Below are 15,673 nucleotides of genomic sequence, written 5' to 3' on the forward strand. Positions count from 1 at the left end.
AGGCCCGGCACCCTGCCACTGTCCATGGGGACCGGCAGCCCGCCAAAACACTTGTGCCTCTGCGTCAAAGCCGAGGCAGTGTTTTGATTCTCAGGGCAGACTGCCTTGAACCCAGTCCCAGTGACATTTCCAGTTGATCTGCCCCACACCACAGGTGCCACCTGACACCTTGGGGCTATTCTGGGGGGCTGAGGTAGGATTCAGAGCCTCTGGGAAATGTCTGGACCCCAGAGGCCCTGAAACAGATGTCCTCTCCCTCCTCCCCCGGGGAAGACGGAGCCATCCCGGGAGGCCAGAGCCCTGCGCAGGCCATGCCAGCCCTGCTCCCATCCCCACAAAGATCATCCCTTGGAATCTAGTTAAATTGGACATTGGGGGAAGCTTTGAAGGGGAGAAGTCCTTGAGGAATGGCTTATAGCTTGAGGGGGTTTCTGAGGGAGGGTGGAGGGGAGAGGAAGCTATTCCAGTTGACTGTGAAGTTGGGTCATGGGTCATAAGAGAGAATGTGTCAAGCACCGTGGGAGGTCGGGAGGTGGGCGATAAGGGAGCCCCATTATGCAATGCCTGAATTTCATAATGGGAAGTCAGTGAAACTTGTCTGAATTTAATAAACCAAGAAAGAGCAATAAACATGTTATTTGGTATTATAGAGATTGCCTCAGGCAGGTGAGGGGACGGGCTGGGCAAGGAACTCCTGGGTTTTTTCAGAAGCTATTTGGTAGTTTGATTTTTTTTTTTTTTTTTTTTTTTTGCACTGTGCAAATATTACATTGATTTTAAAAATTTAATTTAAGAAATTCATAGTGGGGAATTCCCTGGCAGTCCAGTGGTTGGGGCTTGGCACTTTCACTGCCATGGCCCGGGTTTAATCCCTGGTCAGGGAACTAAGATGCCGCAACCCGCACTGCACGGCCAAAAAAAAAAGTAAGTAATGAAGTAAAGCACAATGAAGTGCTTCATAATTTCTCTCCTGTGCCCCACTGCTTTCACGGACCACAGGATCCGTGATGTGGAACCACCTTGCAGCCTAGAGACCAAAGCTACACGGCTGCCAGGGTGGGGAGGTGGCCAACTTCCCTGAACTTCAGGGGAGCAAGTCCTTGTCTTGAAAGGCAGGCTTGGGTTTTGGAAACAGCCCAGGGTAGACGTCAGCCTCAGACAGTGGAGGGAACGGCCAAAGGCAGAAGTCTGGAGTCAGAGACCCGAGTGGGACCCCTGGCTCTGCACTCTCTAGGGACCTCATGGTCAGTGCCCTGCTGGGTGCCTCTGTTTCCTCATCTGTATGGTACGGGTGGCTGGGTGGAGAGGGGGGCAATTGAAGGGAAAACACGCATGGGAAGTGCTGTACCGTCCACAAAGAACTATACGTGCAGGAGAGATTGTTATCTTGAAAAGAAAAGCGTGATTCCTGGAGGAGACTGGGTCTGCAGCTGGTCCCCAGGCAGGAGCTTCAGGAAGCCAGCCTCCCCAAAAGGCAGCGTTCCCTAGGGAGTGTCCCCCTGGAAAGTTCATGAAGGTCTGGGAGCCAAAATCAATATTGTTCCTCCATCTGAGCCTTCAGCCTCTTTAACAGTAGCTGGTGGTGCCACCTTCTTGGCTTTCTCCCTAGAATTCTTATCCTGCACCAGCCTCCCAGCTCATCAGCCCAATTTGCTGACAGGTGACGTCTCCAAGTCTCGGTTTGCTCACCTGTAAAATGGGAACAATAATATTTATCTCATAGGACTGGGGGCTTCTTGGGAGCAGGCACGGGGCCCTGATTGCCCACCACTGGTCCCCATGACTTGTGTGGTGCCTGGAACACAGTAGATGCTCAACGGTGATTTGCTGCGTGAATGGGATCAATGGGAGGAGTTTATATAACTATTTCCTGTAGCATCTGTCAGTGGGGCTGCAGAGGTGGGAAGTGCTGCCTCTCCAAGGACCAGGTGCCCTTAAAGCCCCCCCACTCCTACCTCCTTCAAGACCCAGAAGAGCCACAATCAGGGTTAAGAGGGAATCGGGCTGTGGGCAAAGGGAGGCCCCGAATATAATCCCCCGACTTAGGAGAGAGAGAGGAGATGTTTCTGCCTCTTCAGGGAGAGAGCACGCCTGCCAAGGGGACTGCCCAGGAATCCATTCATTCCCACTCAACTCCTACCTCCGTCCAAGTCATGCTCAGCATGAGGCCGAGCCCTCTGGGCAGTTCGGGGGCCTGAACCCAGCTTATCTCATTCTGCCCATCACCTTCCCAACAACTCCCCTGCCCCGCCCTGTCGGTCTGTAACTCAGGGGGCCATATTGCCTTCCAAAGGACACTTGGCAATATCTGGAGACATTTTGGTTGTCATAGCTGGGGGGTGTTACTGGCATCCAGGGGGCAGAGGCCAGGGATGCTGCTGAACACCCCACAGTGCATAGGGCGGCTCCCGCAGCAACGACAAGAAAAATCCGGCTCAAAATGGCAGTAGTGCCCACCATTGCAATTAGGGCAACTCATCTAACTGGAAAGGGCCCCGTTTTTCAGATAAAGAAACTGGGGCTCAGAGAAGCTGTCTAACCTGCCCAAAGCCACACAGCTTATAAGCAGAGAACCAAGGTTGAAGCCCAGCACCGTCTGGTACTAAACCTTGGGCTCATTTCACTGCCCCACAAGGTCCCCACAGCAGGCCGAGGGATAGAGAAGGTCCCTCCCCCAAGAGAAAGGATAAACAGGGACCCTGCTCTGGATCCTCTATCTGGCGGCCTGGCCTCTTGGGCACCCTCAGATCAAGAGGGGTTGAAGACCCAGTTTCCCACCCAAAGTAAAACCCTCAGTCCTTAGAGGTGGGCCCTAGACCACCAGGAGTTCTGGGAGAGAAACGCACACACATGCACGTGTGCACACACGCCTAGGGCAGAGTAGGAAAGGCAGGTAGGGAATCTTATGAAAGTTTTCAAAATATGAGCTTCGATTCAGACCAGACGCAGTGTGTGCTTCAGTTCTGCTAATGCGGCCTGTGTGCCCCTGGGCATGTGACTTGGCCTCTCTGAACCGAGGCTCCCAAATCTGTCCAATGAGGCTCATCCTGTCCACCACCCAGAATTGACTGAGGAACAGTAAAAGGGTGAGAGATCCCTGACCCACCTGGCAGCCCCTCCAAGAGCTGCGCAGTCTACACAGTATCTGCTCGTGTTTCCATCCGGCAGTGGGGTGTTGAGGTAAGGGGTTGGCTAAGATGCCCTCAGCAAGGCACTCCCCTTCTGGGAACCAAGCAAATGGGTGACCTGCACCCTAATCCCACCCTAATCTTCCTCCTGTCCCAGCCCCACCCAGTCTGGCAGGCTCAGCAACTCACCCATGTGTCTGTCCCCAGAGATCTCCCTGGATGTGGATGCAGACCGGGACGGCGTGGTGGAAAAGAACAACCCAAGAAAGGTACCTCACTACAAGGGCAGACTGAACGGGGTGCTTCCGGGGCCAGAGCCCCAGGCTGGGTCCTGCAGGCAGCCGTGGTCCTCCCAGCAAGCTTCAACAACTGTCATTTTACAGATGAGGAGACAGGTTCCCAGACACACACTCCAATGACAGAGCCCACCAAGGAGCAAGCTCCTTAGAGGGGCAGCTATGCAGCAGGTTCCCGAGTCTCAGTGGCCCCCATCCACAGGATGGGGACACCCAGTTCATAGAATTGGTGGAAAGGATGAATGTCCTGCCACAGAGGAAGTACTGCCAAAGCATTTGCTCGTATTATTTTGCCTTTTTTTTTTGACCATCAGGAGCAGAAGATTGCATTAATCATTCCCAAGTCAAGGCATATCATCTTTAATGGTGCATGCACAACCCCTCTCCTGTTTTTATTTTTTCATTTATTCGTTCATTCATCATTCATTCATTTTTTCATTCATTCATTTATTCTCTTTGATCCTGCATTCCCCACTCCCATTCTACTCCCCCACAAAGGACCACTTTAATGGTTTTAACACGTCGCTTTCTGTTCCTGTGATTCTTGCGAAACATGCGGTGTGGTTTGCGCGTGTGTATTTTTAACTTGTGCAGACAGATAGCATTGTGTTCTCCAAGTCGCTGATTCCTACTTTTTCCTCAACCCCATTTTTAAGCTCTGCTGGTTTCACTCTATGCACATCCAGGCTTCTATTTTCCATTTTCTGCCCTTGTATAGCATTTAAATTTTTGCCATGGCCATACATTACTTTTATAATAACAACCTAAAGCCTGGTTTAAATTATATGGAGATGCATACTTTAAAAAGCTAAATAAATACAGCCCAGTGAGAAGCCTGGGGCCTAGAGCCAGCTCCAGACTCTCTGCATGTCCTCAGGCCTATAGGGGAGCCCCTTCCCCCAGGCTTCTCGGGGGGCTCTGCCCTAGCCCTGCCTTCCTGAGGCCAAGGCAGCCCCACACATATGTTCTCTGTGTCCATGGCCAAGCTACGTGCCGGGAGGCACCACAGAGGCCTCTGAGGCATCCGACCTCTGCTGAGGAGCTGGGGAGTCACCCGGTCCCTGTGGACCTGAACTTGCCCAGGCTTCCTCCATCTGGGCCAGTGAAGTTTCATACGTTCTTTACTCATCCCATAAATATTTTTTTTAAATTTTATTGAAGTATAGTTGATTTACAATATTGTGTTTCATTTCTGCTGTACAGCAAAGTGACTCAGTTATACATGTATATATTCTTTTTCATATTCCTTTCCATCATAGTTTATCCCAGGATATTGAATATAGTTCCCTGTGCTATACAGTAGGACCTTGTTGTTTATCCATCCTATATATTACAAGTTTACATCTGCTAATCCCAAACTCCCACTCCTTCCTTCCCCCACCCCACCTCCCCCTTGGCAACCACAAGTCTATTCTCTATATTTGTGAATCTGTTTTTTGTTTCATAAGTATGTTCATTTGCATCATATTTTAGATTCCACATATAAGTGATATCATATGGTATTTGTCTTTCTCTTTCTGACTTACTTAGTATGATAATCTCTAGGTCCATCCATGTTACTGCAAATGGCATTATTTCATTCTTTTTAATGACTGAGTAATATTCCATTGTGTGTATGTACCACATCTTCTTTATCCGTTCATCTGTCGACGGACATTTAGGTCATTTCCATGTCTTGGCTATTGTGACTAGTGCTGCTATGAACATAGGGGAGCATGTATCTTTTTGAATTATGGTTTTGTCCAATATATGCCTAGGAGAGGGATTGCTGGATCATATGGCAACTCTATTTTTAGTTTTTTGAGGAACCTCCATACTGTTCTCCATAGTGGCTGCACCAGTTTACATTCCCACCAACAGTGTAAAAGGGTTCCCTTTTCTCCACACCCTCTCCAGCATTTGTTATTTGTAGACTTTTTAATGATGGCCATTCTGACTGAAGTGAGGTGATACCTCATTGTTGTTTTGATTTATCCCATAAATATTTGTTCAGCATCTCCTATTTCAGGACTGGGTCAGGGCTTGGGGATGCAGAAAGAATGAGAGAAATGCAACTCCTGCCCTCAGGGAGCCTGAAGTCCAGTGGAGGGGGAACCCACGTTAAAAAGAGAGTGACGTGGGTGGCTGTTTCATCACAATTGTCCTAAGTCTGCCCCAGAAAGAACGTGTATGGTGCCATGAGTGTAAACCCAGGGAAACTGCTTTGGTCTGGAATATCAGAAAGGCTTCCAGGAAGAAGGAATGGTTATGCTGTCACTGGAAGGAGGGGTGGAGTTGGCCAGGTGAAGGGAGACAGGACAGCATTCCAGGCAGAGGTGAGACAGGCTGGGACCTGGGACCCTTTTCTGCAGTGCTGCAATGCTTGCACCTGGACAAACATCTCCTTGAGCAACAAAATACAGAGAAACTATAAGGGACTAAAAATAACTGCGTGCAAATTCTGGACAACAAGATACAAAGAGACCAAAGAGCCCAACTGCCACTTCTGAAGAGCAGGAAGCAAAAGCAGGGGGTCGCGAACAAAAGCACCATAATGGGCATGCCCCCTGCACTCAACACTACCAAAGGAGTGGGCAAAACACCCAAACCACCCCTCTGGCTCAACCCCTGCACACACCCCACCCTCACCCCATATTAGGAACCAACTTGCCCGCCCCTGGGCAAGCGAGCAAGCAAGGGACCCTACTGTTTGTTCTCACTGCCCCCAGCTGCAGCAGAGGCCCCAATAAAGCCTTGCCTGAATTTCTTGTCTGGCCTCTGATCAATTTCTATTGATTAAGGAGGCCAGGAACCCTGGTTTGTAACAGAGGGACCAGCATGCGAAAGCCTGAGCTTGGAGTCTTGCGGGGAAGGCCGAGAGGCAGCCCGCATGGGGGAAGCAGAGTGAGGGAGGTGGAAGATGAAGGGAACAGATGCAGAGGTGGGCAAGTCTCACGGGGCCTTGCAGGCCACAGTGAGAGATTGGAGCTTTATCCTAAGTCAACAGGGAGCCCCTGACAGGGCTTAAAGCAGGAAAGCAACATGATCTGGTTGGAGTTTGTTCTAATATCACTCTGGCTGCAATGTTGAAAATGGATCATCTTACAGGTCTCATTTGGAACACTCAGCGCATGTTTGAAAATGGCTGGGTGTCCATTCATCCAGAAAACTCCCCCTAAGCCCCTCTGGGTACTTTTTTCTCCTTCCAGTTTTATCGCGATATAATTGACATATATCACTGTGTATGTTTAAGGAGTACAGCGTAGTGATTTGACTTACATACATTCTGAAATGATTACCACACTAAGTTCAGCGGAAATCCATCATCTCATATAGTTTAAATTAAAAAAAATAGTTTTTCCTAGTGATGAGAACCAAGATTTACTCTCTTAACATAACTTTCAGGGAATTCCCTGGCAGTCCAATGGTTAGGACTCCATACTTTCACTGCCAAGTCTAGGCCAAAAATAAATAAATAACTTTCGTATGCACCATACAGCAGTATTTGTCTCTCTCTGTCTGACTTATTTCACTTAACATAGTACCCTGTAGGTTCATCCATGTTGTCGCAAATGGCAAGATTTCATTCTTTTTTATGGCTGAGTACTATTTCATTGTATATATATACCACATCTTCTCTATCCATTCATTATTGATGGGCACTTATGTTGCTTCAGTATCTTGGCTATTGTAAATAATGCTGCAATAACACAGGGGTGCATGTATCTTTTCTAATTAGTGTTTTTATTTTCTTTGGATAAATACCCAAGAGTGGAATTGCTGGATCATATAGTAGTTCTATTTTTATTTTTAGAGGAATCTCCGTACTGTTTTCCATAGTGGCTGCACCAATTTACATTCCCACCAACAGTGCACAAGGGTTCCCCTTTCTCCACATCCTCGCCAACACTTGCTATTTGTTGTCTTTTTTTGTAATAGTCGTTCTGACAGGGATGAGGTATTTCATTGTGGTTTTGATTTGTATTTCCCTGATGATTAGTGATGTTGAGCATCTTTTCACGTGCCTGTTGGCCATCTGTATGTCTTCTTTCGGAAAAATGTCTATTCAGCTTTTCTGCCCATTTTTAAAATCTGGTTGTTTGTTTCTTTGATGTTGAGTTGTATGAGTCCTTTGTATATTTTGGATATTAACCCCTTATCAGATATATCTGTTGCAAACATCTTCTCCCATTCAGTAGGCAGCCTTTTCATTTTGTTGATAGTTTCCTTTGCTGTGCAAAAGCTATTTATATATTTTGAGGTAGTCCCATTTGTTTATTTTTGCTTCTGTTGCACTTGCCTGAGGAGACAGATCCAAAAACATACTACTAAGATTGATGTCAAAGAGCATACTGCTTATGTTTTCTTCTAGAAGTTTTATGGTTTCAGATCTTACATTTAAGTCTTTAATCCATTTTAAATTTATTTTTGTGTATGGTATAAGAAATTAGTCCAGGTTGATTCTTTTGCATATAGCTGTCCAGTTTTCCAGCACCATTTATTGGAAAGCTGTCATTTCCCCATTGTATATTCTTGCCTCCAGTGTTGTATATTAATTGCCCATGTAACTGTGGCTTCATTTCTGGGCTCTCTGTTCTGTTCCATTAATCTACGTGTCTGTTTTTGTGCCAGCACCATACTGTTTTGATTACTGTAGCTTTGTAGTATAGTCTGAAATCAGGGTGCGTGATGCCTCCTCTTTGGATACTTTAGCATCTTTCATAGAATGTCTGCCTGTTCATTTCTCTGGCCGTCCTCCACTTCCCTGCCTTCTCCCTACTCCAGGTGATGGCACACCAGACATGAGGCTTGGAAATGCTCAAGTCAGCCTTCTGTCTCTGTGTCTCTCTCTGCCCCCTCCTGAACTTGCCTTTGGTGCTCACACTGACCTTCTCCAGGCATCAGATGTAGAACTCACATTTGCCTGGTCGCAGTTGCCCCAATGGGTAGATGCTTTTTTTTTTAATTTTATTTTATTGAAGTATAGTTGATTTACAAAGTTGTGTTTAATTTCTGCTGTATAGCAAAGTGACTCAGTTTGACGTATATTACATATGTATAGTCTTTTTCCATTATGGTTTATCACAGTATATTGAATATAGTTCCCTGTGCTATACAGTAAGACCTCATTGTTACCCATCCTATATATAATAGTTCTCATCTGCTAACCCCAAACTCCCAATCCTTCCCTCCCCCACCCTACCTCCCCGTTGGCGACCACAAGGCTGTTCTCTGTGTCTGTGAGTCTGTTTCTGGTTCGTAGCTATGTTCATTTGTGTCATATTTTAGATTCCACATATAAGTGATATCATATTGTATTTGTCTTTCTCTTTCTGACTTACTTCTCTTAGTATGATAATCTCTAGGTCCATCCATGTTGCTGCAAATGGCATTATTTCATTCTTTTTAATGGCTGAGTAATATTCCAGTGTGTGTGTGTGTGTGTGTGTGTGTGTGTGTATGTATTATGTTTGTTTATTTATTTATTTATACCACATCTTCCTTATCCATTCATCTGTCAGTGGACATTTAGGTTGTTTTCATGTCTTGGCTATTGTGCTGCTGTGAACACAGAGGTACATGTATCTTTTCGAATTATAGTTTTATCTGGGTATATGCCCAGGAGTGGGATTGCTGGATCATATGGCAACTCTATTTTTAGTTTTTTGAGGAGCCTCCATACTGTTTTGCATAATGGCTGCACCAATTTACATTCCCGGGTAGTGGCTGCAAGAGTCTCACCCTGGGGCTGTCTCTCCAGTGTCCTATGGGGTCTGCGCTGGGGTTGAGAATATCTGCAGAAGATAGAGAAGACAGCACTGACCTCTCTCCTCGTCAATGCAGGCATCCTGGACCTGGGGCCCTGAGGGGCAGGGAGCCATCCTGCTGGTGAACTGTGACCGAGACACACCCTGGTTGCCCAAAGAGGACTGCAGCGATGAGAAGGTCTACAGCAAGGAAGGTACCACAGGATCCACACTTGAGCTTGGGGTGGGGAGCAGGGAGGAGCAATGAAAGCACTTATGATAAGTCTTGGGCTGGGCCAAGGGTGAGGCAGGTGTGACCTTGGGTCTCCTGAGGATGGTGGACTCAAGTATCCACTCCTGCTAAAAACAGACGATAAAACTATCGATATAGTTCAATTGGAACCATGTTTTTTTTCTTTTAAAGTTTTTTTGTTTGTTTTGTTTTGTTTTATAAATTATTTTATTTATTTATTTTTGGCTGCATTGGGTCTTTGTTACTCTGCACGGGCTTTTTCTAGTTGTGGTGAGCAGGGGCTACTCTTTGTTGAGGTGCGCAGGCTTCTCATTGCAGTGGCTTCTCTTGTTGTGGAGCACGGGCTCTAGGAGTGCGGGCTTCAGTAGTTGTGGCACGCGGGCTCAGTAGTTGTGGCTCACAGGCTCTAGAGCACAGGCTCAGTAGTTGTGGCACACGGGCTTAGTTGCTCTGCTCTATGTGGTATCTTCCCGGACCAGGGCTCGAACCCGTGTCCCCTGCATTGGCAGGCGGATTCTTAACCACTGCGCCACCAGGGAAGTCCCTGGAACCACGTTTTTTAAGAAGTTGTACATATGTAGAAAAAGGGGCAGAAGGAAGTTCCCAAAAGGTTATAGGAAGTCATCTGTAGTGTTGGAGATGACAACTACTTCTTATGCTTTGTCACAATACACAGGTTTGGGGTTTGCTTTGTCCTGATTATAAAAGTAACAGGCCAACATTCTAGCCACAATTCTCCTTTGTTTTTTTAATTAAGATATAATTGACATACAACACTGTCTAAGTTTAAGGTATACAGCATAATGATTTGATTTCCATACATCATGAAGTAAGTATTAACAATAAGTTTAGTAAACATCCATCATCTCATATAGGTACAAAATGAAAGAAATAGAAAAACAAAATTGTGTTGAGAACTCTTAGGATTTACTGTCAACAACTTTCATATATAACATACAGCCGTGTTAATTACATTAATCATGTTGTACCTTACATCCCTGGTAACTTATTTATCTTACAACTGGAAGTGTGTACTTTTTGACCACCTTCATCCAGTTCCCCCCCGCCCCCACCCCGCCCCAATGCAATTCTCTTAATTCTAACCTCCTCATGCATCCACCCCTCAGACCTCAAGGACATGTCCCAGATGATCCTGCGGACTAAAGGCCCCGACCACCTCCCCGCCGGATACGAGATCGTTCTCTACATTTCCATGTCGGACTCGGACAAAGTGGGCGTGTTCTACGTGGAGAGTGAGTGTCCCCAGCCTGGCCCTCCTGCAGTTCCCATCCAGTCAGTGCCCTCTGAGATACCCCTCAGGGGCCCAGCTCCTCCCTCGAAGGCTCCCCAGACCCCTCCCCTTAATAGTCACAGGTGCAGGTGACTGGAGAGGGCCAGCACTGGCTTCTTGGTAATGGTAACCAGGACCACCGTTGTCCTGTGAAGTCAGGAGGACCCGTGGGATAGATCTCTCCTCCCTCAAAGGAATTGGCAGTGACAGATTTATGTGGAACCCAGAGGAGTTCCACGTGAACCAGGGGAGGAAGGGCTTTTGAGGTCCATCTTTCCCAGAATCACATCACCTTCATGATACCTGAGGCAGGTACCCACTCCCTCCCACCCCCACCAGGTGTTTTCTGCTCATCTCAGACTTTCTGAACATGAGAACTGCCCCTGACTTTTAAAGAGCCCCTGATGATGCTGTGGGCACCCTCAAGGAGCGGACCCCTTGCTCCTCTTGCCAAGGACAGAGCCTCCTGGGTCCCCAGTGCGTCAGGAATGCGCTTCCGCCATGGAGCTCAACCTCGTATCTGCCTGCTCTGTCTCGTTCCTTCTGTGAATCGTTGTTGAGCCCCCTCAGTGCCAGGTGCTGGCCTCAGCACCGGGATCCCTGGGTGAACTCTGCCATCACACCCTGCCCTCGGGAAGGAGACGGTCTAATGAGGGAGACATAACGGAGAGCACAATTGGAGGAAATGACACAGACCAAGTAGTAGAGAACGGCAGGGGCAGAGGCGAGGCACCGCTAGCCTAGATGGTCCGGCAAGGCCTCTCTGAGCAGGCGACACTTGAGTTGAGAAGCAAAGCAACAGTGAGAAAGAACCAGCCATTCATGAGCTGAGGGGAGAGTGTTGTAAGCAGAGGGAACAGCGCGTACAAAGCCCGGAGGAGGGAACCAGTATTGGAGGAATAGACAGAAGACCGGAGGAGGGGCATGTGTTGGAGTCAAGGTCAGCGAACTGGGCAGGGGCCAGGGCATGCGGAGAGGGCTTGCGTTTTATTCCAAGTGCACTGGAAAGCCGTTAGAAGGTTTTAAGCAAGCGACTGTCAAGGTCTGATTTATGTATTAAAAAGCTGTCTCCGCAAAATCGTTTGCTGTGGTGCAGGGTGAGGCTTCCCCCGCATGCCCAGCTCTCTGGGGGGCCCAGGGTCTCCAGCCTAGCTCTGGGGCCCTCCCCTGACCAGGCCCACTAAGAGCAGTCGCCATGAGGACTTGGTCCCAGTGGCCCTGGACCCTCACCTCAGGGAGGGATTTAGCCAGGACAGCAGTGGACCCAGCTGCCACCTGAAGCCAGTCCTCCTCCGGATCCACCCTGGGCCCGGGCAGTGACCTCACGCAGGTTGGAATGTCCCCAGAGTCAGGCCGGCTCCGCCGCCTAAGCGGGCCGGAGATGTTGATGTTTACCCTGTCCAGGCCAGGGTTGCCACGGGGGATGGGGCTGCCGGCCGGACAGGAAGGGTACAAGCAGGATCTCGGCTTCTCGACCACATTGTGTCGTATTGTGACACTCAACCTGTTGCTACGAGTGACACCTAGACGTTATCTAGAGCATCTTTTTGTTGATGGCAGTGGATTGAGATCTGGCCCTTAATCGCATCCCTCTCCCTCACTGCCATCGAGATGGGTCCTGAGCAGACAAGAAAAGGAGGAACCACTGCTGTGAGTGCTTTGAGATGCTGTTCCCCAGTCTATCTTATCTGGGCTGCCATCTTGCAATGTGAGGGGAGGGGCGGTGTTACTGATGCAGTGATGATCCCAGAATAGTCAGTTTCCGACAAAATTGGAATCCTGGGTGAATACTCAGTGCCACACTAAAGAACAGGATGAAAAATTATTCATCTGTGGTATAGTTTCCTCTTCTTCCTTTTCTTCCATGCAAGCATTTTGGGATTTTGTCAAAATCCATGTACACCTGTGGATAAGAATATGTTGTGTTACATGAATGTCATGTGTCACCTGTGTCCCCCAAGGGCAGGGGGCTGGGCTGGAGGCTGAGGGACCCTGAGAGGGAGCTCTAGAGCCCAGGAGGTTCAAATCCTGGATCTGGGCAAGTCTACTTACCAGCCCAGGCCTTGGGTTCCTCTTTTGTGATGTGACGTGGGGCTAAGGAGAGGCCTGACAGTTCCCGCTGGTGATAGAGATTAGATAAGGAACATGTGTCAGCACTCAGTAGCCTGCCCGTGGAACACTCTCTATAGATGGCACTTGTTGCTTTTGGGGGGTTATTATTATGATTATTAATTACAGTAAGTCCCCTACATACGGACGAGTTCCGTTCCAAGAGAGCATTCGTAGGTCCAATTTGTTCATAAGTCCAACAAAGTTAACCTAGGTACCCAACTAACACAATCAGAGGGCAAGCTGCAGTTTCACTTACGCCTGATATTGATGGAACGCACATTCACATCTTTGAAATTTCGCAACTTGAAGGTTCGTATGTAGGGGACTTACTGTATAATGATTGCAGTGGACAGGTGTCTCCAGTGCTGTTAGGAAGACCCAGGTGTCTGTGCTCCAGCCTCAGATTCTGCCTCAGGATCCCAAAGCTGGCACCTGACCTCTTCCTACCAGGGTGCAGTGACCAGCTTGTCCCAGTTTGCCCAGGATTTTCCTGTTTTAGCACTAAAAATCCCTCATTCCGGGAAACCCCTCAATCCCAGGCAAACCAGGACAGATGGTCACACTATCAAAGAGTCTCCTTGGGAGGTGGAATGGCTCCAAAGTGACCAGAAGGGTTATGCCACGCCAGCCTGCGGGGCCGATGCCTGGGGCTAAGGAGAAGTCAGGGTGGCTGGCCCTAGCCCGAGGCACGTGGGCTGCTCGATAGAGGGTCATTGTTTGTTCCTGCAGGGAGAGCTGGTCGCACTCAGTCAGGACTGCACCCAGCTGGGACGGGGAATGGGGGAAGGAGGCTCCCCGGGACAGTGGCTGGATTGTTCCCACCAAGTCATCAATCTGCCTAGAGCTGGCCCAAGACACCAGAAAGAGAGGCACATGTAAACTGCAGGCCATAGAGGAAAAAAAACTGCATGCAGATGGGCAAGAACGCATCCTTCCATCTGGCCCAGCTCCCCTGCCAGACCCCCACCCTCCCAGGCCCAGGTGGAGCACACACACACACACACACACACACACACACACCCCACCTAGCTGCCCAGAGCCCTGGGAAAGTTTTGGAGTTTTCTGCAAAGACAAGTCAGCTTCTAGGCCTGAGGATCTCTTTCCTAGCACCAGTTCAAGTGCAGCCTGGGACAGGTGGACATGGGAGGACCTGCGTGCCTGGGGGAGAATATTTTTAATTATGCAGAGCCATCTGGATCTACTTAGTGATTGGGACACAAGGCATATGTTGTCTTTTCTGAGTGAGAAGGACTTCACCTTCTGTCTTGAGCTGTTCCTTGGGACACCCAGTGTCTGAGTCTATATGCCTCATTTCTTGGGCCCACCTAAGGGAAGGTGAGGTGAGGTATTTTTCTTTGCCTTCTGTTCCTAAGCCGTTCAATGAAAAGGTCATGAATTTTGCAGTAAGGGGTGTGCTGACACATTCATGGGCTCTCATAGTAGTAATACCAGCAAGTCCCAGCTGTGTTACCGATGGTTACCCTTGGTTACCGAGCTTACCTCAATTCCTGATGCTGCCATTTTATCTTGCAAGGACCCTGTGGCATAAGTGTTATTATCCCCCATTTAACAGTTGAGTGAACTGAGGCTCAGGGAGGTTAAGTGAATTCCCTGAGGTTTTGCAGCTTGTAAGCCAGAGAGGTACATGAACCCGCATCTCTCTGACTCTGGAAGTCATAACCACTAAGGTAACCCACCCTTAATGAGATGTATAACCAGGGTCTAGTTGAGCACATTGTCCTACGTGAGGAACCATCCTGAGCCTGGGCTTTGCTGGTTCCTCCGTTCATTTTGCAAGTTTTAATCAAGCACCCTATTCATGCCAGGACTGTTCCAGTTACATGCTCTAGCCCTCAGGTGACTGGTCAATAATCATACCCATTGTTGTTGACAACAGTACTAAGCTGAGCCTGATTCTGCCCTTCCAGCTCTGCAGGGCATAAAGAAACTCCTTCTGGAACTACATAGGGTCCTACCTCCATGCCTTGGGCAATGCAAGTATCTCCTCTCCTCACTGCACCCCACCTCTGCCGCCCCCAGGGGCATCTCAAAGGCTGCCTTTCTCTGCTCAAACGCCTCCCACCCCGCCTCCCTTCCCCTGCCCTCCTCACCCCAGTAACCCCACGGGCTCTCTCACCCCGTAGCTCTACTGTGACGCTTCCCACATCTGTGCCATCTTATCATCAGCTGGGCACTGCTCCTAGACAGAGGGGCTGCATCTTGCCCATCTCTGTGTCCCCCAGAGGTCCTTGTCCATGTGGTCACAGAGTAGTAATTCAATACATGTGCTCTAAATTGGCCTGAAAATTCTCCCACGGGGAGCGGTGTGGGAGCCATTGGTTCATTCAGTAGATATTTATTAAATACAACCTGCCCTGGACCGGGCCTGTCTCAGCCCCCATGCAGGTGACAGTTTCTCAGAGCCAACAACTAAACACTGAGATCATGTCCATTTAAAGGCTGTGAAGGGGAAGGACGGGGGCTGCGGAAACTCCAGACAGAGCCCCTGGCTTGGTCTCTGGGGGATCTGGCTACGATTCCCAGAAGTGACACAAATCAAGGCCTGAAAGAAGGGGGGAGATGACTCTTCCAAGCAGAGGGAACAGCGCTGTGAAGAGCTGGGTGGTTTCAGTGGGGCAGGAGCATGGGAGAAACCAGCCACAAAAACGTGCAGCCAGATACCCACACGCCAATGTGGCTCGCATTATATGGAGGAGAATTTGGGGCACAAATGGGCACTTTGGTGTTTTATTTATATAAAGGAGAGGAGAGGTCGGGGTTCAGAACTAGACAGGGATTTGAGTCCCGGCTCAGCCACTTACTGGCTATGTGACTCCGGACAAGCCATTTCTTATTTCTGGGACTGT

General features: G+C 48.7%; 1 protein-coding gene across 1 annotated transcript in view; it reads left to right on the forward strand.

Annotated features, from left to right (window-relative positions):
* PADI2 (peptidyl arginine deiminase 2) overlaps window positions 1–15,673 on the forward strand; it is a 47,391-nt gene that overhangs the window by 17,385 nt on the left and 14,333 nt on the right. The window contains exons 4-6 of the mRNA XM_061187062.1: window positions 3,336–3,397; window positions 9,248–9,365; window positions 10,531–10,656. Coding sequence (XP_061043045.1) covers window positions 3,336–3,397; window positions 9,248–9,365; window positions 10,531–10,656 — 306 coding nt within the window. The remainder of the gene's footprint in view (window positions 1–3,335; window positions 3,398–9,247; window positions 9,366–10,530; window positions 10,657–15,673) is intronic.

The sequence above is a fragment of the Eubalaena glacialis genome, chromosome 3 (genome assembly GCF_028564815.1).
Source record: "Eubalaena glacialis isolate mEubGla1 chromosome 3, mEubGla1.1.hap2.+ XY, whole genome shotgun sequence".
Classification (NCBI taxonomy): Eukaryota; Metazoa; Chordata; class Mammalia; order Artiodactyla; family Balaenidae; genus Eubalaena; species Eubalaena glacialis.